Source organism: Pelecanus crispus, chromosome 1 (assembly GCF_030463565.1).
Source record: "Pelecanus crispus isolate bPelCri1 chromosome 1, bPelCri1.pri, whole genome shotgun sequence".
In the NCBI taxonomy this organism is placed as follows: Eukaryota; Metazoa; Chordata; class Aves; order Pelecaniformes; family Pelecanidae; genus Pelecanus; species Pelecanus crispus.
In genome coordinates, this window is record NC_134643.1 from 188487036 (window position 1) to 188511192 (window position 24157).

The following is a 24157-nucleotide window of genomic DNA, read 5'->3' on the forward strand; positions in this document are numbered from 1 at the left end:
ATTAGATTTAAAGAGAAGCAATATGAAATGTCAGTCAAAAAATACACAACATCAAAGAGATTTTTTTCATCGTTGTGTCATTTCTTCATTTCTATTTTTTCTACAATGTGTTTTCAAACATAGAAAATGCAGGTGATTGAGTGCTTTCTTAAATTGGACCCCACATCCTACTGTATTGTAACTTCCTATTGTTAAATGCTCCTATTTAATAGATTTCATGTCTCCAAGTCAAGTAAGTCTGCATGAAATTTAAGTGCTGTTCTGAGCCCTAGATTTATATAACCATAAATTTTGATATCTTGCTTTGCCCTATCCTTCCTTTCCCTATATGCTATCAGGTGCAGCTGAAAATGGTCTTCAAAAACTCTCTCATCCATCATAAGTGTTTAATTCTTTCCAAGATGCTTTATCATCTAATGCAGATTCATATATAGTCAATGTTTTATACAAATATATATAATTAACTCTATGTCACAGTAATTTTATTACCATTAGCTGTCTTACTAATCTATCTTTTTGAAGAAGTCTTAAACACCATTTAAAACCAAGTGAAACTACAAATGAAAACGGTTGAAACTAGAACTGGTGAAGGTCCCAGGGCTAGACGGCAAGCTATCCTCTATGACCTGATTTAGAATGAAATCCTCACAAAAAGAACTGCAGTTGAAACTAGCCTGTTGTTCCTGAACTAAGACAAGAAGTATAGTGTCCTCCTAATGACGTTCACGTCGCCCTTAAAGCAGTCAAGAATTGCTATTCTCTGAATAGCAGAAATGTCTTCCCATGGCGAGTGAGGACTCCCAGTCCAAGATTTACCAGCCTTTCTGGCTGGGAAGTCATGTCCGTGCATTCTCTACAGCCAGCCAGCTGTCATCCACAACGCTACTCTCAACGGTGTCTGTCTGTCATGTACTCCATTTAGCTACTTCAGCCCACTTCTCTATGCGACTTGCACCACTTGTTGAAAAAACATTTTTTTAAAGAATATCAGTCAGAAATTGCTGTTCAAAGCTGGGAGTTCTCAGGCAGGTTTAGACACATGTAAAGCAGATAAATAAAGTTCACGGTCTGATGTAGGTATATTCCACTTAATTACATGGGATCTGATTTGCTTACCCTCACTATATATTTAAAACTAATCTAAGCTAGACTCTCTCTAATCAAAAGAAGGTAATAAAGATCTAAAGCATGTGCTTTTAATTGTGCTCTGAAAATTGCCTTTTTCCCTTGACTAGTCTCTTGACAGTGTAATCTCTTTGCCGTTGTTGTCCTGCAGTCGGACGTAATGATTCTGCACTGGGGCTACCATACTCTACAACAATTTTATTTTAGTGAAATACAGCACTGACAGGTGCATAGGATCTATAGACAACATCCCACACTTTGTGTTACACTCAGAAATTATGTAGTTTGTGTGGTTAGCACAGTACAAAACAACCTTAGCCACCTACAAATAGTATATGTTCTTGCCTATAAAAAAGGCGTCTCCTAAATTTGAAATACATGTCAGCTGAATCTTTGTGCATCACGGTCATTCCTATATGCATGAAAGAATATGGAGCTGTGCATAATCTGATGAGGGAAAGTGGCATTTCTATTTCACTTCTGATGAGCATAAGTCATTTGGATTTGTTTCTGAATGAAAGATGGACTATAGTGTTAAAGTCTATTAAACATAATGAAAAGACTAATCAAAATAGTCTTTTCAACAGATTGAGTCCTAAGTAACTGCATGTGTTTGTTTCATACCAAAAATACCTTTGTGTGTTGGGTTTTTTATTATTATTCCTGCCTTTCCCATGTTGAAACCTTAATGCTTTTCTTTACTAATTTGTTAGCTTTATGTTTTATGGAATAATTCAAATTTAACATCATATTTAGAATGTTTACAAGCAAGAGGCAAATAATCTTTAATATATGCATAAAATGATGATAAAATCCAATTAAAATATTTTGTTTACTGCTTATTTTGAATGGCAATGAGACTATATGAATTGAAGTAATGTTGAATAACAGGTGCTGTTACAGTTTTTATCACTGCATACTATTTTTACCCCTTTTTTTTAACTTGCTGCATACTCTACATAAGCACTGTTACAGGATTTGGGGGGTTTTTTGAGTTCGTAAAATACTTTCCTGTGACTCAAATCACTTTTCCTTTAATTCTTTCATCTACTAAGCTAGCTGTCTTACTTAACAAAAATTCAAACACACAGGACTGTATCTACAAATCACAGAGTTGCCTTGCCTTACAAAGCATCACATTTATATCTTCATCCCTAAAGACTAAACTTAAACACTTAGTCCGCCGTGGGTGTGAGATTCTTAAGTTTGAACGTACACTGTTGGAGTTTATAAGTTTTGCATGGCCATGACTAAATCTAACCCAGCTTCAGTTTAAAGCAGTGATGATTTTCATGTGAAGGGTAGGATTCCATATGCCAGTACAAAAGTAGGAATAATTTATTTTATAGGCTTATTTTAAATCCAGAATATGTTTCAAGCTTGTCAGAAGCCTGCAAAGCTACACAAAAGTATGGGTATCACAAATCTGTAAGAGATAGGAACCTAAACAACTATAAGATCTATGTCTACTTAAGAAAAAGGTTAGTGAACATGAAGGATTTTTAAAAAGGAAAAAATTGTGATAGCTAATGGCTGAGCAGCATACTTAATAATGGCAACTTTCATATCTACAGTTCTAGTCAGTATGTTATATACAAAGCAGAGTTCCCCTGTTTATATCCAAACTGTTCACTGTAGCAATCAGAATATAATTTATTTCAATTCTATTCTTTATGCAGCCAGAAAAAGCTTTGTGAAATTCTATAGCTTGTGTTAAATAGGTGGTGAGATCGATACCTATAATGTTCTGTCAGGCCTTAAAATCACCAAAACTGCACCCTGTTCTCCCTCATAGAGAACGTATGATCTCTACAATCTACTGTCACTGTCCAGACTAGGAAGTCCACCTTTTATGCAGATTTTGCTGCAGTCAAAAGTTGGAAGCTTCCAGATACAAGTTACCTTTAGGTGTCTGGAGTGCAGGCATTCACATCTGAGTTAGTCACCGTAAGCTCTCTTTACCTGCTTAAAGTACCTACATTAGGGTCAAATGAAGCACAGTTTGGAAGAGCCTGTTTCTCCTCATTGACTGTGAAGGGAGCCTAAGGCAACCAGCACAAATTCATTTGGTCCGGTGAATCTCACATTGGGTTCAACGGCCTTTGGTCAGGGACAAGGACACACAGGACTAAGCACGCTTGTGTTTCAAATAATTTTATACAACACTGAAGAAAAGAGCTGGGTTTGTTTCTCTAGCTGTAATACATATGTATCCGTAGTCAACAAATATGTATTTCATAGCTGCAATAAGCCCAGTTAGATTTGTGGTTTCTGGTTTGAAATTTAACTAAGACTATTTTACAGTATTCATTATCACAAAAAAAAAGTTTGTTAATTTAAAAAAAGGGAAATGCACCTACACAAATGTAATCAAAATTTTGGTTTAAGCTGTATACTCTTAGATAACAAAAGAATTAAATTTATACATCTACTTCAGCTTATTGAAACTGTCCTGATTTTAAGCTTAACTTATGGAAAAAGTCTGTGTGATTAGTAAGTTCAGAAAAAACAAATGTTTTAAGAGAAGATGTCAGATAAATTCTTGATTTCAATAGCTGAATTCTTAGAGGTAGAGGATATTCTCCCTTCCCCACTCTCTTCCCCTAGTTTGCCTCAATTAGGATGTTTCTGCAGTAAAAATATATGAATATCTGGCTTGCTATTTTTGCTCCAAGGTTTTTATAAATGTCTTTGGAGTCTGCTGAATTGTTATTCTTAACACTGCTGGCTAATGTTGAGAGTCTAGATTTGTAAGTGGTATTATTTTATTACACAAAACTTAAAATTATATTTCTTCTGTAGGATGTTACTTTGAAATTAATACTAACGTGCTCGAGTTTTGCATTTTAATAAATCTTACTTAGACCACAGTGAGCTGCTGAACAATGGGAGATTTTTCAATAGCATTTGTTTTACTTCTCAGCATTTAAAGCTATTTGGGTACAACATTACTCTTTTGAAATGAGCACTAATGAAGATGGTAGAAAATATTTGAGAATATAACTAGCATGCTTAGTATGAGTGAGTAACTTAACTGATGATCTAGCAGTGTGTTTACAGAACATATTCGTTCTAGAGAGAAGTGTCATTATGATAACTATTATATGTAGCGTGTTTCCTACAAGGCGTTTGTAGCATCTCTTCAGAATACAGTGGGAGAAAAAGAATTTTCTTTTTTAGAATCGTGCAATGATGATGCCTATATATGACGTGAGAGTAACCTATGGACATGCTGGTCTGTATGAATTTAGGTACATGTACACTGTATGCTTACCTTGTGTTTAAAAAAAAAAATCTTTTCAGGGATTCTCAGGGGTCTTAAATTTTTGAAGAGTATCCACAGAACTTCTCCTAATTAGCTGTCTTCCAGTATCTTCAGTTACATAGGGAATAACGGCAGGAGAAAAAGTGAAGAGATTTCTGAATTTATTCTTCTTCTGAGCAATCAAATGGTTTTCATCATGGACTGGCTTGGTTCTGGAAACAGCTTGTTTTGTGGGGTTTTTTGTCTACACTGAGCAGGCATCTATAATCAGTATAGTTGCAAAGTAGTAACCATTACTGATTCCACACAATTGGCAAAGTTCAGCAAAAAAGCAGGTTGAAGAGCACAGACAGTGCAAAGAATGTTTCTGCCATGAGCAAGACTGACAACGGCTGGTTTAAAGGCAGTTCAAGTGTTCCTGCACATTTATATGTGAGAAGGAAATGCAGAATACATTGCTCGTACGTGATCACGGGTATGTGCATAGAGCTGAAGGCTTGTAGGGAAAGGAGGAGGAAGGGGGAACATTTGTGGTTATGGCATTTGTCTTCCCAAGCAACTGAGGCCCTACTTTCCAGGATGTGGCTGGACATCTGCCTGCCAATGGAAAGTAGTGAACGGATTCCTTATTTTGCTTCGCTAGCATGCACAGCTTTTTCTATCTGTATTAAACTGTTATTATCTCTACCCACGAGTCTTCTCGCCTTCCTTCTATTTTCTCCTCACCCCATGGAAAAGGGGAGTGAGCAAGAGGCTGGATGGATGTTTGGCTGTTGGCCAGGGTCAATCCAACACAACAGTAATTCTTTTTTAACGTATTACGTTACAACCTTAAATGTATTTTGAAAGGATTACATTTTTTTCCAACTTCCTTCAGCAAGTCAGTTCACAGGTTTTATGCTTTAATGTGTCATACTATGAATAATATTTAGCTGAATGCCCAGAGTCACTGAAGAAAGAAAAGCATTAATGCTAATTCAGATAAACTTCAGTGGTCTTTGCTGTAATCTGTTGTCCTCTGAATTCTTGCACTGTTCAAGCATTTATATTTAACATGAGAATGCATTTGACCATTCATGCTACAGAGAAATAAGTTAAGCATGTATTTTTCTCCTTGTGAGTAACTGGACTTGTGTATTAGGTTTTTAATTACCCCTCAGACAATCTTCTGATGTGTGATTGTGTGCAGGTCAATGTTCTGCAAGTCCTTCAACATGACAGTTCATAGAATAATTATCCTGTCATCACACCTTGATTCATTGTTACGTCGTTTCTTGGGTTTTTTCTCTTACTCACATTTGCTTAGCAACCAGATCACACGTCTCTTATACTTATTATTCAAGTAATCACCCTCCGCAGCACGTAGATGCATCAATTAAAGCTTTGCAATGAAGTGTATTGTTCTGTGTAGAATCCTCAGGTGTCAGGAATTAAAAATTGTTTTTAAATGTTGCAGGCCGCCTTCAAATGGCTAATCTGTGTTTATATTAAACAAACAAGCATGCTAACAATTCTAAACAAAAAAAAGTGATAGGTCACAATCAATAGGAAATGGATGATAAAATTATATTTTCTTCTTAAAGTGCTTAGTCTTTTTTAGAGATTTACCAATTTACATGCAGCTCTGAAATGTCTGAGTGCTGAACATCTATTTTAGATATGTTTTTTCAGACACAAATCAATTTTTTTATCTGCTTTATTTACTCTTACCTATATTCTTTGTAAACATTTTCTAGCTAATTTTCAGATTTGGGTAAATTTCACAGCAAATTATTATTAGAATGGAACTCAAGTACCCAGAAGCTGTCAAGATGGTTCAGTGATTTAATGTTGGCATCCTGCAGCTTTGACTGTAATCAGCAGATGCTCTGGCATTACCATAAATGTTTTCTTAACCGTCTCTGTCAAAAAAAAAAAAAGTGAAGGTTTTTCCTGTTTGGAATCTGCTGTTTCTGATTAAATTTGGTTTGGCTTCTTTTGCATAATTAATCTACCGTGATGATCTCTAACCATTTGTTTTTAATATCACCTTTTGAGCTAAACACATTTGCAAGGCTGCTTTGTAAGTCAGAACAGACAAAGGAAAACTAAGTCTATGTGTAAGAATCCTTTGTTTCAGTGGCTTGGGAGGTCTTACTGCCTTCTGCCTTGATTTCTCAGTGAGTGTAAAGGGTTCAGGTTTTCAGTCTCTCTTATTTTTTCGTATTTTACGTAAAATTTTCTCTCTAAGTTCCTCTGTAGGTGAGAGAGAGGTTTCTTCTGTAAGCGCAAAGATGTGTTGTGTCTTAGATTTCTTGAAATTAAAAAAAAAATCCTCCCTTACATAGCAAAATTAACTTCTGTTAGGTGGTTATCACTAAACAGTAATTGCATGCAATTGATTATGAAAAGAGGAAACTGGAAACGCTACAGTTGGCTTCTGATGTTTTTTACATACCAAAGTGGCTGCTAAGAGTCTAATTGTTAGAATATAGGGCAGTAAATATGTTCATCGCATGAAAAATGCATACCATTAATGACATTAAACACAGCATTTTGAATTCACAATGACTGGATTAATTACCCATGACAATGTGTCTCAAATTTGTCTCATATGATAATGCAGTGATATTTAGAAGAGTCAGTAAAAGCCATCTTTAAAAAATAATTCCTCTTTTAGACTCTGCTGAAATCCTGGTCCTTTTTCAAAGCAATTTGTCACACTTGCAAAGTACAGTTTTTGGTGTCAAAGACATGTATTGCTGGATCATATGTGGAGTAGAAACATTTTTTTTTTATATCCCATCTCTCCAAACATAAGCAAGGCCCAATTACAGTCCACCCCAAAGAGAGGAAATAATTAAGTGAAGGCACATAGCATTAATTAGAGCTTCATATAAAGAGAGACGAATTGTCAAAGGAATATATATTCAATCTTGCAGAGCAAGGGGAATTTGAATCACTTTTTCTCTGCCTTTATTTCCCAATATTTAGTTTTGTGTGAGGACCTTCTTGAAAATGTACTATTTCCTGCTACACAGTTTCCGTCTCCTTGATAGCATGCTTTTGACTGTTTTCTGCAGAGCTTTGTCAGAGGAAAGAAAGGATCATAATAATAATGCTTGAACAATTAAAGTTACATGAACTAACATGATTCGGCTTCATTCCATCTCCAGTGTATTCATGAAGGCAATCTTGGATGTTCATTTAAACAGATTAAACTTCAGAGTCAGGTCTGCTTCTGTCCTGTTGAGAAGCACAGATATCTTTAAGCTGACATCAATGTTGTGTAAATCTTTTTTTGATCTACTTAGGATTTGGAGTTCTCATAAATACTTTTCCAGGTTAGTAAATCACTACACTCTCACCTGTCATAGCAACAACAGCATGCAGTGCTCTTTCTTGCCCTACTTCCCTCCAGAGGCTTGTTTTGAAATGAGAGGAGTCTGAGTGTCATAAGCTATTCTTGCAATCTTTTGGATAATAGTGAATGACAGCCCACTGTGACTGTGACCTGTGGGGGCAAGAACTGCCCCAAGACATTGGTCTGGTACCTGTTACAGGAATGCGAAAAAATTAACTCGAGTAGAAAATTTCTATTCAACTGTTAAAACAAACACCCACCTAACTTACTTTCAGCTCTAGCCTTTCATCTTTATGCTGGTCCCAAAAACATTTGAAAGACTCTGTAGATCCCCCTTTCCCTTAGAAGCAGATTGATTCCTTAGGAGAGAAGTGCAACAGGTGATGAGGGAAAGACAATTTTTCCATTGGTTTGATCTGACATTACACAATATTTGTGCTCTACCTTCAGGCAATGCAACCTACCAATACTCTGATTGCTGATATAAACCTGGGAACGGAAGTTTGGGCTAAAAATAGGAAATACAAATTGTGTGGGTTTGTAGCAGTTATTAGAATAGTTAGGGAATAGCTTATAAACATTTAGTATCAAGAATAGTGGATAAGAAATATTTTAGTGTTAAACTCTTAAGGCAATTACTAGATATAGTTACATATTTTTTTTAGAAATGTTTATGCTATACTAATGTACTATATATAGTAAATACTTACCAGAAACAATGTTATTTAGAACCGCAGTGAGTGGAATCTCATAAATATCAGGTCAGTCTTTAAGACTTGCTTTGTTATTTGGATTTGTTGGGGTTTTTATTTTCCAGAGGTAGGAGGCTTCTTACTGGGGTTTTTTCACAACAATTGGTAAAAGAAGACACAAATAATGTATTTCTTTTCCATTTTGGTTATTTTCATCAGCATATTACTTATCATTACCCATTGCAGCTGCCAGTGGCTTTCCTTTGATGGCAGCAGTCTATGCATATTCTTGAAATTCTTTATCAAAGCGTACCTTGAAAGCAGTATTCATCTATAGGTAGGTGTTATGCAGGCAGGTTTGGAGAGTAAATGTGTGTACTGCTCAAAGGCATCAGTGGCAGTTTAGTATGTGGGATCTGCATAAATTATCGTGGACTGAACAGAGGATAGCTTTAGACTATGGACCTCTATGGATCTTGTCACAGATCAGTAACTTATACAGGCATCATTTTTGATTCTCTGTTAACTCTAAAGAAGATTGGAAATGGCACACTACAATACATTTGTGAACAAAGTAAAAAAACAAGTAATAAACCACATTTCAGCAATTTAAAATAGTCTGAATATGTTAACTTCCAGTTTTGTCATTGTAATTTCCTGATCATTTCCTGACTAAAAGAAGAGAAAAAGTTGATGTTTACCCTATTTGTACCTTGGGAGAAATCCCATAAACACCTAGGCTGAATAACATTTCTGGCCACTGCCTGAAGACCCACCGCCACTGGGTATCCATGTAGATCAATATTTATCTTGTTACCCCCTTCATCCCAACATAAATAAGAAGATTAATTTATTATTTATTAATACTAAAGTTATGCCAAATTACACATTCAGACTTACACATTCAGTTTTTTAAGAATGATTCAAACCAAGTACTCTAAAAATCAATAATGACCACAAAGTAGGCTTCTATTTTGGAAGTTTCCATTTTGCAGTTTCCTAGAAACTCCCAAACGTGCCTTCATGTGGGGAAAGATGTGTAAGAAGACACAGAAGATCCACCGTAATTCAGAGTGAAATAGGGATGATGCCAAACTCCTAAGTCTGAATCAGCTGTCAGACACCTTCAGAGGTTTCTTCACTCACATAAAAACCTTGGGTGATTTCTGTCAGTAGTCTGATCCACACTTTTGTTCTCTTTTCATCTTGACAGGCACTCAAGACTTTCATTTAAATACCAATAACTTAAAGTTGCATTTCTTGTAACAAAAGTCATTGCCATGTTAGAGGTGAGAATATATTAAACAGAGAAATTGGTCCCAACTCAATGCAAATGCAAAGTACATTTGGAAAAGGTAGGAGAAAGATTGAACGGAATGATCACCAGGAACTTGAAGTAGTCTTTGAGAAGATGTAGGTAGGTAAGGGATTAAAAGAATTTTTAAAGGCTTTGCTTTAGGGCCAAGTAAAAGGGAGCTGGTCCAGCATAGTGTCACTTAGTGCTGACATACTGTATTCCTGCCTTTGAAATGAACAAAAAAACCTCTATTCACTGTTTCTGAAAACTGTCTCATCAAAATTGAACTTACTGATTAGTGTTTATTCCTTGTGTTTCACACCTTTTTAACACAACACTCAAGAACAGCAGCAACTATTAAATGAAATGTGCATAAACAATATTTTTTTTAGATGTTCCAAAACTCAGTAACACTTTTCTATGCCTCATTAATTATTGCCCGCTTTGGATTAGTCAAGTTGTGAGCATTTAGCATGAAATATTAAGGTGTGAGAAATTACTTATCAAGCAAAGATCATTTGAGTACAGCTACCACTCCTTTAGGTGTTAGGGCTGGGCCTGCAGGGTATAACTGAAATAAGTCGTAACAACACACAGCACTCCTTTAACAGTTCAGGTACATTCTCCGATCCTACCCTTGTCAGTCACAGAAATTGTTGAAAAAATATGAAACTAATAAAAAGTGGCAATAAAAAGTATTTAAAGTATTTTCCATTATACTATCCAGCAAGGAGCTATTCCATTTTTTACGAGTGTTGTTATGTAATAGACTTGGACCTTCTAGCTATAGCAATCTTTGATACTATGTCTAAATTCTGCTTCTGGGGGGTAAGGCAGGCTTTTAAGAAAGATAATTAAGTCTTGTTACGTTCTAACACCAATGCCAAGGTCTGGGAATGGATTTCAGAAGGCCAACTTTAGGCTGTATAAATGACATTAAGGCAAGATGGGTGCCTGAAAAAACTCAGGGCTTACAACTGTCCAGTGTCTTAGGCTCTAATAGGAATGGGGGGTCAGTGTAGTAATTGAGACCCTCATTTCATACATGAGAGGAAAACAAGAATTAATGATTTTCTTGTTGGCATTTCTGGTAGTAAAGAGCCAAGAGTTTGGAATCTGGAAGCTCAAAATGACAATTTTCAGAATTGGTGGGTTTTTTCAATTGGAAAATTTAAAAGAGGGAATGCTAAAAGACAGATGGAGTTGTCTTATCCCTAAGCTATTGTGGGTTGATCTCGGGTGGCAGCCAAACTCCCACCCAGCCCTCATTCAGTTCCCCCTCTGGTGGGGTGGAACAGGAAGGCAATAGGAAGAACAGGAGCAGGAAAGCTCATGGGACAAGTTACTGTTACCAGTTACTGTCACAGGCAAAACAGTCTTGACTTGTGGAAAATTAATTTATTGTCAACTTACATATATGTGTGTGTGCGTGTGTGTGTATATATAACTACTGATTTGGGTATCGGGAAACAAAAGCAAAAAGAAGAATCAAAACACTTAGAGAAAACACACTACTACTGCTTTCTCAGGCTCGGCTTCACTCCAGACCCCTCCCCTACCCCGGTATTGTCATGGCAGGTTACACTCGGTCCTGTCAGCTAAGGGCACAGAGGGGTGACGGGCTCAGCCGTGCCCTGCAGTGGGTCCTTTGGAGCCATGTGGAACCAGCTGTGTCCAGCATGGGGCAACCCTTGCCCTCCCCTCCCAGAGGCCAGCCCTGCAGCCCCCCTGCTGCCAAAACTTTGCTACCCTCACCCAATACAGCTATCTACTTCAGAGATGAAGCTAGATGCAGCTGAAGTGGGAATTCAGAACCTCCACCCTGTCCTGAACTTAAAAACAGAGGTCCTCAAAATGTCTGCCAGCAGTGGTCATAGTCAGCCTTTCAAAATACGAGTCTGTCTAAGTAAATCTCAACCATGTGAAACATAAACCAGTATTGCCCAGTTTATATCACAAAAAGTAGTTCACGCTTAGCAACTTTTTTGCTGTTTTCCTCGTATCTTCAGCAAAGCAGCAGGGATGCTTTATGCTCTGGTATTGGCAAGGGAACCCTTTGGGAACATCTCCAGACTACCTTCTCAAGGACTTCTCTTTATTTAGGTGGGGGTATGCACCGATACCCTCCCAAGGCCCGTGGTATGTGACTGTTTAAATACACTTGGTAAGGTTGCACCGGGACATGTGTGAGAATGCGGGTGGTGTAATTTGTGGGAGACGGACAGGACTTCCAGATGGAGGCTGGACTACTGCAAGCATTCCAGCTTGTGGGAATGCTGTACAGCTACACATCCAGAGTCAGCAGACCGCACTGCTGTCGAAAACACATGTTCCTTTCCCCCGCTGTTTTGCTGGGAAAACACGTGAGTGCAGCACCAACGTGGTGGTGTAGCTTTTCCTTGACTTTCAGTTCCATGCATCAGGGACAGGGAACCAGAGACAAACTGTGGCACCACACTGGGGAGCCAGTGATGAGGATTATCGCTGGGGCTGTTACTTTTTCCAAACGGAAGCCATTTGGCATGGGGGCATGCCCTCAAGTATCTTCTAGCACAGGCAAGTCATGACTTAGAATGTAAAAATAATTTGCATTGGTGGTAAGGTTGGTATGTGTGGGCTTTAGAAAATCTTGGCATAGACATAGCTTCAGGAATATGATGTAGCATGTGGAGCACAAACCAGAGAGATCAGAAATATTCCACTGGGTTTTTGAGCATTTTTTCCTGTTAACTTGGTAAAAGATGTAATGAGGTTGTAACTGCAATTGTTCTTTCTTATGTTACAATTTTGTCATGCCACACATTGAGATGTATGACTGTAATACAAGCATATAATGCCACATAATGCAGTTCTCCTTATTGTATTTGCAACTTTATTTTTCAATTGGTGCACAAGTATTTACATAAAAACTAAATATGTCCTTAGTATCAAGACTTTTATTGAGAAACTATGCAATGAAATAAAGCTTTTCAAAGTCCTTTTTTATTTTAAATATTTATCAGTCATTTTGAAAAAAATCCGTATCTCTAATGAGTCTCTTGCAATCATTTTTGTTCTCTATTAAAGGTAATATATAGCGACATTATGCAGGATTTAAAAATCTCCAACTGATCATATTTTGCTTTCCCAAGTTCACAGCAAGCAGGTCTCATACTGCTGATTTTTTTTCTTCACATGCTAGTGCACAATTTCCTTTTTCTGAATATAAAGTATGTAGCCTTTAATAGATAATAAGCATATCATTATAAGTTATTCTATGCTAGGACACCATTTAAACTATGGAAAGCTATTAAGCACAATTTTCTGTCAACTGAATTTCTTGAGCGTTGCTGTTAATCAAAGTAATTTTAAAAGACTTGTATCTAGATTATAGTAGCTATTTGGTTCTAGGTTATGTGAATATGATTTTGAAATGTTTTTGGTTAATAGCAATGTTCAGGAAATTCATATCTGTGAAAAGTGAATTTTAATAGGTCTGAAGGACCCACAAGAGTTAGATATTGAACAAGGGAAAGAAAAAGATTTAAATGTCATGGAATCTGGATACTGAGAGTTTAGTAGTGCGCAATGCGATCTCTGCCTCACCCATGCCTGGAAGCATTCGCTAGCGGTAAAGTCAAACCTTTTATGGATAAATGTCTTCTCGCCCCAGCATTTAGAAAACTTAAACATGAATTCAAAGTTTTTGCTTTTTTTTCATCTTCATAGTGATTGTTATGGTACAGGTGAATGACAATTTTTGATTGCTAAAAGTGACCAAACATTAGAAACTAGTCTCAACTACTTCCAATATATACAGCAAATTAATAAATTCTGTTTTTATCCAGTGATTTTTAATGTCTGATTTCTTTTTGTCTTGCTACTGCCGGAAGGTACACCTTGCTACAGTAGGTGGACAAATAGTGCATCTCCAGAAATGTAAGCTTTCTTCTTAACAAAACTTCATGTAGAAGTGCCTTTCCATAAGTAGTTTTCTTTAAACCTTCCATAACTTTATTATAATCAACACTCTAAAAGTGTTTTTGAACCAAGTTGTGTGTGTAAATATATTTATTTTATTCTGCTATTTGTTTCAAATACAGTTTACTGCCAAAAGCACAAGCCAAATTTTTATATGTCCATGTTGTAATGGTTCAAAGTAGTTTAGAAAAGGCTGTTCATATCTGTATGGTTTATGGATTTTCTGTGGGTGCCCTTGTTCTAGAAATGTAGGACTAAAACAGTGTCACTAAGACATCTCCTTGCTGTTGCAGGCAGACATATCAAATACCATCTTGAGAAACAGATCAAATTCCTCCTTATAACCGGTTATGGTTTTTTTGCTCTCACTTCTATATTTAGGCATTTCAAAACTTCATTACTCCGATGGTTCAAAATAACTTGTAATAGAAATATATTAATGGCTGTTTATTCTTGTGCTTACTTTGTCAGTCAATCTCAACTTAGGGCTTTTCTTGAAAGTAAATAACTATATCCTTTATAGTCTTTATTGCACTAAACTAAGGAAGTCCAGCTCTTCCCTGTCCTGATCAAAGTTACATGCTAACCTGCAGCAGCTTGTAGCCTTGTAGTTTTAAATTTATATGCAAGGTGCGTTGGCTTTTTTAAACCACACACCTCAACAGTTAGGGGTTGAAAATGCACTTACAGGGTTTTACCACTATAGCATAGGATGCAAGAGGCGTGTGGTAACAATCCAATGTCATGACTGTGGAATGGATGGGGTACCAAGTCACCAACGCATGCAAGCTTTGAATCAGTGTGTGAAGCAGTACAGGGTGTTCATGAGTTTGGGTTTAACACAAATTAATTCCTGCTTGATTAAAATAAAAAATTGGCAGGGTAGACACTAATATTTCTGAGGAATTAGTGAGACTTTTTACCTTGCTAGTACTTAACTAATTTTAAACTTTGACTTAAATGGAAGTCATCTTTCACTCAGATAAGAATGCCACCAGCGGCATATATACCTCAAGTATTACTGCAGTTAATTTTTTAGGTGCATATATACCAAAGTGAAATCTAGGACTGTAAGTACATATGTATGCTTTCTGAGCCAGGCCTAGCAAAGTTCAGTGTTTCTGAATGAGATTCACAACAGCCAGTTTACTAAGCAGGGAACTGCCTACCTACATATCTGTTAATACTGGACATGCGGTTAGGCATAGCAATGTTATATGGAGATGTTCCTCCTTGATTGAAAGAACATACACAGTAAAGATGCCACCTGATTTAGGAACCAGCTGAAATAACAACTTTGAGACGATAAAACTGAATTTAGATAAAATATATGTGTCCATATCTTTTGGTTTTAATTGACACTAGCTGCTCAGTATTTTTTGTAGCATGGCTGAGACCAAAGTGTTCTCATTATTTAGGAAGTGCTGCTAATCACTAGCATAAAGGGTCATGTATTAAGAACATGACGTTTTGTGATTTCTTTTCCAGTTAATCATGGCATCTTCACTGCACAGGTGTTACAACAGATAAAACAAGGACTACTCACATAAATTGGCCAGTGATAAGGCACTTTCCTAATCCCATTTTCCACTGTTGCAGGGCCTCTCAGACTGAAGGGAGAGACCCTGGTCCTCCAAGTTGAATGCTCCACTCATTAGTCTATGCCTAGAAAGTCACAAATATCAACACAATCGCTGCTGTTTTAAGGGGGGGGGGGGGGGGGGAAGACATAGCTGTACTCAGTTTTACTCAGTTGCTATCCCCACGCAACAATTCCAGATTGAAGGCAGCAAGTTACGGGACACACCTTCCTGCAAGGCTAAATCAGTTACTGAGTTTCAAAGCCGGACAAGAGTTCAGGTAGATCCCAACATCCACTACTTCTTAATAGCTAGCTTGCAGCAGTTCCCTGCTTAGACTATTTGCTGTTCTAAATCTCACTCTAAGGCAACTTCCTCTGTCCCTCGCACACTATGAGAAACTGGGGAAAATACTGGTGGATCTTACTTTGAGGCCTCGGTTCATAAGTGTTCACTGCATCTGTTGTTCAGTCTAGTTCATCATACCTAACTGATCCTCATGCTTGAGTATTTTGGAGTGAAGACTTAGCTGAATTGCAAAGTAGTTAGAATTTGGGTGTTGGTATGCTTGAGAAGCTTACTTTCAATGCCTCATTTATTGTTCCCTTTTCAAAAAGTCCAACACCTATATTTAATTTCCGATTATGACAATATGGTTTTTTTCTACTTTAAAAAAACATACTGATTTTCAAAACACCAAGTATTTTTCCCACTGCCCCTAGCCTGAATGTAAACAAAAAGGGCTATGGTGCAGCTAGTATTTTATATATTGATACAGGTCGCATGCTTTTATCAGCCTGCAAGTATGTGTTCAGAATGAACAAATATAAACATTTAAATAGAATGGGATATTTAAGATTGTACATAAAAGGGATATTTTAATTATATATGATCGGATTATTATATGTAATTATAAAGATGTGTTCATACCCAATCTTTGGCCTCCTGTGATTCAGGAAAACTGAAATGTGTGCTGCTGCATCTTCAGGGTCAAACTATTATCCGTAGCATAAAATAGAAGTTAAATTTTTCAGCTAAGTGCAAAATTCAGCTATTATCAAGTTTTAATTAAGAATTGTTTATCTGATTTAGAAGATGATAGAAATAAGGTATTTATTTTCCTCCACTTGCCAAAAGGTGATTGTACTTACAAAATTTGCTGAGATTGTCCAAGAAAGTGTGTAAAATCCTCATCCATCACTGAGAGCCCCTGGTCAGGGAATGACAGTGCAGTAAATATCTTCAGCAGCTGCCTTTTAATGTACAAGCTGTTTTCGGTAGGAATTTTCAGCACTCACATAAAACACACTGTCATGAGTGACTGCCTGTGCTCCAAAGTCATTACTATTGGGATGATGGACCATCTTTCAGCGAATAACCAAAAAACTTTAAATGTCATGTCAAGTTTGTTGAAGCCATTTTTAAGCCTTGCTCAAGGTTACATGAATATTGAGTATGCCTGCTTTTAAAAAGTTTGAGATCTATGAGAGGGACCACTCATATGCTGGTTTTGAGAACAGTCACTTGATTTGGCAGGGGGGAGGGAACAAAAAAAGAAATTTGTCTATTAATACATGTCAGTCCAGCAAAGCTCCTGGATATTAAGTGAGTGGAACTTCTTGTGACAGTCAATGCCAGTGATGTTCAGCAAAAAGTAGCAAGTTATGCAAAGTCTGAAAATTACTTAGCTGCCTAAAAGATTACAAAGGAAAGAAAAATTATTACAATGGAAAATTAAATTGAAATATAAATTTTCAATACATTGAAATACATTTCAATACATTTTCAATACATGAAAAATACATTCTAAAATTTGAGCAATTTTAAAAAAATGTAGAAAATTTAATTAACCAGATAAAACTTTGGAAGACACTGAGAAGTGCTGAGTACTCTGCTTTCTCTTTGACTCCAGTAAGAACGGAGGATCCTGTCAGGCTCTACCTGTGATTTTTGTAGGAAATACGGATGCTAAATCTAATGAAGTCATGTAAAGTCATGTATCACTTCCAAGGGACCAAGCCCACTGCTTTTGAAGTGATAATAATTTTGTCTTGCCTCCTTGGCAATCATTACTCCCTCTAGTACATCATCTGCATGTAAAATTTTGTCTGATCAAGAGGTCTTTTTATGTTACAAAATACTGAAACTGTGTATTTTAATAGTGAAATAAGTTTTACTTGTTTTGTCTTCTGCAGAGAACCAGAAAGGACAACTAGAGAAGTCATGTTCACACCACAGTATCAGTTTAAACTTGACAAGAAGCCCAGTCACCAAAGAAGTTACGTATGATGTGGAAGCAAGTTCTTCTATGGTGTGGAACAAGGCTGCTGGGAGAAAGGAAGCCTGTCATGGAGAAGGCAACAAAGAAAAGAAAATAGATCGTATCCAGTATTCTTCTAAGGGAGAAGCCATTCCAGAAGTAGAAGCTCTCCTGGCAAGACTGCGAGCACTATAGAATAATCACATAAAGGATTAAATCAAAGCTTAAAAACAAGCTATAATAGCCTACATCTTTAAAGATACGCTAATTTTCTATTATTGACGTTACATACTTCTGAGTTCCCAACTTCTCTATGGATGAATACTCTACTTCTAAACTGTTTGTTTGCAAGATTGTACAAAACGATACCATAGTTTTGCATAACGGCAAGATGATTTTTATTACACTTTTTAACCTACTGAGCATACGAAAAATATCAGAAGAAACAGATACTAAATTATTCCAAGGCACAATTCTTTTAGTGGATGAACTGCAGACCGCATGTTTTGAGAGCTTCTCAAAATAGGAATATCTTTTCAATATTATTAAATCATCATGCCTGGGAATAAGGGTCAGTAAATAACAGAAAGGGTATTATATTTTCTGCTGCACTTGCTATACTTAAGAGGTTTTAGCACCTAAAAAGTATTATTATAGCATCCTTTGCAATTACAGTATGAAGAAATATGTATCATATAAGTCAGCCATGTTCCAGTTTGAGTTCATCAAAGAGCACCAAAGTTTGCTGAATTATATATATAATTACAAAATGGAAATCCATGGACAGTAAACATAAAATCTATGCAAATAATATACTTTATGTGTGATTAGTATATCGCTGCTGTAAAGCTTAGTTATGATTATTATAGCAAAAGAATATATACAGTTTCTGTGACTGCAAGGTTTTGCAGTTGTGTCCATAGTGGGGGAAAATGTCTTCACAGTTATTTACCGGTGTAATATTTTATATTTTCACATATGAGTTCATATGTTTCTATAAAAGGAACATGTAATGGAAAAGGTTTTTACAATTGGTTTTTCACAAACTCATTTTCCAGTAGCCCGTAAAGTCTTACTTGCTGTCACAATAGGAATCTTGCACATAATTGCATCTCTTTTATCGCACCGTCATTGTACATTGTTACATGTTTGCTATCCTATTTATTAATTGCACATCATAAAGAATTGCTACCTGCGTTACTGAATAGGAAGCTACTATTAGTACCTGTGCTTGATTATTTAAAGCTTCCTTATTATAAGAGTGTATTAGGTATCTAATATCTTTCTTCTAAATTACTCTATTTTTCTTTACAAAACGCTGAAAAATATATCTTTCAATAAGAGTCAGTTACATGAAGCCAGTGTTTCAATGCTCCAGTGCTTTTTATATCCTTGTTTAAGTTGCCTTCGTACTTCCTGCACTAAACATTAATAAAGTTAATTAGGATTCAGGAACTGGGCCTGTGTATACATACTGCATGGAGGGTTTTTCAGCCATCATGGGAATTAATCTCATGTTTCTGGGGCTGCTGTAACTGTCATTATAGATTCTAATTACATTTCCCCCCTTAGCTGAAAAAAATAAGAGGTATAAACAGAAGTCAGGGAAAGATACAGAGAAAGCCTATCAGACAGTCATTTCTTCAGCTCTCCTTGCAAACAACAGGCAAAGCTGTCATACAAGGCCACCTTTGGTGACTTGAAATTGCATAGAGTAACCATAGAATTGGGGCTTAATGCGTCTTTAGTGGATAACTAGAAATACAACTACTGCTAGTTTTTCCACTAAGATCTTCTGCACCTCCACTGTTAAGACTACCCCACTTTACAGGGTACAGTAAAAATTGCAATCTGCAAAGTATAATATGCTTGACTAAATAAAATGGTGTTTCAAATACAAAATATATGTGGAAGGAAAAAAAAATTAACCATTTGCTGGATGAGGACGTGCTAAAATAAAAGGGCTCGGAGTAAAGAACTGTCTCTGAAATACTAGTGGGATGACCTACCAAGTGAAGGTGGAAGTACAAATTCATTTTCCTGAACACAGCAAACTTGTTCATTTGAATTAGTGGGTAATAGTCCACAACAGAAAACAGACAGTTCAGGACACTGCTGTGTAGTTTATCAAGCAAAGAAAAGTTGCAGAACTATCTGTCTACTGAAATTTTCAATGAACAAAATGCTACTGGTAGCCTAGCATCTTCTGATTTAAAAATAAAAACTTGCATTTAAAGTTATAGATGTTAAGTTACCTTTTCTTACAGTTTGAGAACCTTTTAGAAATGTATTCCAGGGCTTTTAGTCCTTGTAAGGTATCGTATTTCTGAATTAATAATTTCGAGCAGCCATCAAGTTAATTCACAGTTTCGTTTGTATAACTAGGAGAATAAAAAAAGCTATACAACTTCTTAGAATCCACGTAAATACAGTATGTGATTTTTTCCCCTTCAGTATTTCTTTGTACGATCATAATTTGATGTATTCAGAGTTCAAGTACACAGTCCAGTTGAGGTACACAGTAAGTTTTCTTCCTACATTTCATCTTTCTTTAATTTCCCTTAGAAGCAAACAAATACACAGGACATTTTTGAGAGGAAAAAATGCTTGTATTGCCTAATGAGTTTAGGTTAAAATAACTTTGAAAGTATTATGTCTGTATTTCTATGCTTTCATGTTTGTATTGAAGTATAAAACTCAGCTTCTAAATTATATAAAGTAAATTTCTTAAATTTAAAAATTAATTCATTTATTCTATTTAAAATTTAAAGTTAATCTAAAAATACTTAGGGTAGACCTTTAATGGTGTGTGCTAGTTATTTTTAGTAAGCCGTTTTTAGTAAGTATCAAGTCTATTCCTTGAACTGAGGGATTGAGCTATATACGATTTGTGCTAGATATTGAAGAAGGTTTCACATACTGTGCAAAACCCTCTCTTTCTGTAATTCACACCTGAAAATTAAATCCTTATAAAAAGAGCTTCCTGATTTCTTCAAACATGACTGTTCAGAAAAAAACATTTGAAGTAATGTTGTGAGGTACATTCCACTACTCCTTCTCTAACTGAGCAGCAGACAGAAGACACAAAGACCCATGGCTTTTCTTACCAGTAAAACTGTAAAGGTCTAACACATCTTTTTGATTCTTCACATTCATTTTGGATGACTTTTCATCTCGTTCAGTAAAAGAATTTTGATTACTACATCAATTTTTACTTTATATATACACACCATATTATTCATGGTGGTGGTCTAAATTAATATGTAATATTCTAATGTTTTGACCTTATCAAGATATGAATGTTTGCAATCAGTCTCTTCAAGCTGCATGCAACCAAGCTTGACACCTGGCTTATGGACCGTAGGTAATATACTAGTCTGTGTAAACCCAGAAGGAAAAATTATGGTAGCAACTTTATTACAAAACAGTACAACAGCACCAGGAGGTGGTGGCTGCCATGAGATGTGATACTGCTCTGAATCAGGTACTTGGTTAAAGGAGCATGGACCAGCAACCTGAAAAAATTGTAGTTACTTTTGGTTCCCCATTAATTATGGCAGTGCTACTGCTTAGGAGACTGAAAAGACCACATGTTGAAAAAAAAAAAAAAAATCTCAGATGCAGTTGTTATTCCTCCAACACACAATTTTCCTTGTTTTACCTCATATGGACAATCCTCAGCCTGGCTCATCCAAAGTCACACTTTCCGGAAGTGAACGAGTTAAAGCTGAGCAGCTTGAGGTACTGCAGCCCTTTAGGCTTTTATAATAAAAGCTGAAAAAGAAGACATTTACTGCTAACGCTTTTTCCACATCCATTTCTAATGAACAGGACCAAATTATAATTTTTACACTAATCTTTCCAAACCTTACAATACTCGGTAACTATAAAACAAATGGGCAACAAGGAGGGGTCGATAAACCCTAAGCTATGGCACCTAAAACATTATAATAAGCAACCAGGGTCAAGTGAAAGAGCTCAGAAAAAAGCAATTACATGACAATGTTGTTTTCTCCAGAACAAAATAAAGTGTTACTGTACTATTTTCTATTTTTTTAATGTGATGTGTGGGTTTTACACAACTGAACTGCAGCAGAATAATAACTTCACTTAAAAGTTTGAGGAACTGTTTGCCTAGTTTATGAAATAAAAAGAATTAGATGAATTGCAGATTTTACAGTTTTCAGTCTAATTTTATGCCAACATTCCTATATGTAAGAAGTTCTAAAATTGCCGTCCGCTATTAAATTAACTATGCCACTGATTAATCAATTTGTTTTAAATTATTTTGCCATATGAAGCAAGTACATTTTCTTCCTTTCCAGATATGCTTTCTACATTGCACTATTGTGTGTTTTACCTGAAGTATAGTATTCAGACTGGGGCTATACAACTCACTGTAAAACCTTGCTGATAAACATTCTGGTCACTCTGACACCAGCGAAGAATAAGCAAGAGGTGGTCCAGATACAATTTTTCTCTCCCTCCCAGTTGTAGAGATAGCCATTAAGTTTCATACGTTAGTTGAGGACATTTTAAACACCTCTGTACATTTATTTCAGTAATGCAGCTTTTTCTTTTTGTGATCCATGCAACGGCATACGCTGAAGAATTATTAAGGGAAATATTTTCTGACAACATAACAAAAATACACTGAGCAGACGACTTGCATGCAGTATCAGTCCTATATACTGTAGGAGGCATAACACTTGAATGTAATCCAAACAGAGGCAGATAAGGTATTTCACTCCACCAAAAGAAAATAGTTCCTTTCATCTAAATGAGATTATTCCACTGCTGGTACCAGAACTGTATGTATTTTGAAAGGCTAATATTACCCTATTTTTAAATCTGTGTTATATTAGCCAGAAAATAAACTATGGAAAGACACAAGTGCAGAGACTGGGAAGCAGAGTTGATTAATGTGCTGCCTGATTTCACTTCTGGGACCTGAAATTGCATCTAGTGCAGAATAAAACAACTGGGGGAAAAAAAACAGTCTCATCTGACATCTTCAAAGGTCATGAAGGAAATGATGGTGGGTGATCCAAAGTTGGTATGGCCACAGGTGTCTTGTCTATTCAAAGACATATATCAGAATATCCTCAGAATAGCAATGCTGTTGGGCTGTTAGTTCTTAAAGCCCTCAAGTGAATAAAGGGAAAGAAAAGTCTGACAGAGATAAATACAAGCCCCCATAAAACCTAAGAATATTTTTGTCTTAAACCCAAGCATCGGTCCTGCTCCCATTGACTTTGATAGCTAAATGAAGAGCATGAGGAGAGAGAGGAGTCCACATAATGGTCATACCTCTCCACTGCCATGCTGGACAATACTGCTCTTGGTAGCTACAGTGGCTGACGCAGAGAAGGTAGCGCAGGCAGCAGTCTGCCCTCCTCGTGTTTCAGACTGTGGAGAAAGCCACAGGGGCCATGGCCAGCAAATGTGTGCTCAGATCATGGGATCACAATAAAAAAACCCACAGTTTACAGTCATAGAATCATAGAATCATAGAATGCTTTGGGTCGGAAGGGACCTTTAGAGGCCATCTAGCCCAACCCCCCTGCAGTGAGCAGGGACAGCTTTAACCAGATCAGGTTGCTCAGAGCCCCATCCAACCTGACCTTGAATGTTGCCAGGGATGGGGCCTCCACCACCTCTCTGGGCAACCCCTTCCAGTGCTTCACCACCCTCATTGTAAAAAATTTCTTCCTTATATCCAGTCTAAATCTATCCTCCCCCTTGTCCTGTCACAACAGGCCTTGCTAAAAAGATTGTCCCCATCCTTCCTATAGGCCGCCTTTAAGTACTGAAAGGCTGCAATAAGGCCTCCCCAGAGCCTTCTCTTCTCCAGGCTGAACAATCCCAACTCTCTCAGCCTGGCCTCATAGGAGAGGTGCTCCAGCCCTCGGATCATTTTGGTGGCCCTCCTCTGGACCCGCTCCAGCAGGTCCATGTCCTTCTTGTGCTGAGGGCCCCAGAGCTGGACGCAGTACTGCAGGTGAGGTCTCACCAGAGCAGAGCAGAGGGGCAGAATCACCTCCCTCGACCTGCTGGCCACGCTGCTTTTGATGCAGCCCAGGATACGGATGGCTTTCTGAGCTGCGAGCACACATTGCCGGCTCGTGTCCAGCTTTTCATCCACCAGTACCCCCAAGTCCTTCTCCTCAGGGCTGCTCTCAATCTCTTCATCCCCCAGCCTGTATTGATACCTGGGGTTGCCCAGTCCCAGGTGCAGGACCTTGCACTTGGCCTTGTTGAATCTCATGAGATTCACACAGGCCCACCTCTCCAGCTTGTCCAGGTTCCTACGGATGGCATCTCATCCTTTTGGCATGTCAACCACACCACTCAGCTTGGTGTCATCTGCAAACTTGCTGAGGGTGCATTCGATCCCACTGTCTATGTCCTTGATGAAGATAGTAAACAGCACTGGTCCTCGTACAGACCCCTGAGGGACTCCACTTGTCACCAGTCTCCATGTGGACATCAAGCCGTTGACCACTACCCTCTGGATGTGACCATCCAGCCAATTCCTTATCCACCAAACAGTCCACCCATGAAACCCATATCTCTCCAATTTAAAGAGAAGGATGTTGTGGGGGACTGTGTCGAACGCTTTGCAGAAGTCCAAA

At 37.2% G+C, this 24157-nt stretch overlaps 1 protein-coding gene across 1 annotated transcript in view; it reads left to right on the top strand.

Annotated features, from left to right (window-relative positions):
• Positions 1–17717, top strand: part of DIAPH3 (diaphanous related formin 3) — a 277409-nt gene extending 259692 nt beyond the window's left edge. The window contains exon 28 of the mRNA XM_075727918.1: positions 17458–17717. Within this exon, the coding sequence (XP_075584033.1) occupies positions 17458–17717 (260 nt within the window). The remainder of the gene's footprint in view (positions 1–17457) is intronic.
• The last annotated feature ends 6440 nt before the right edge of the window (positions 17718–24157 follow it).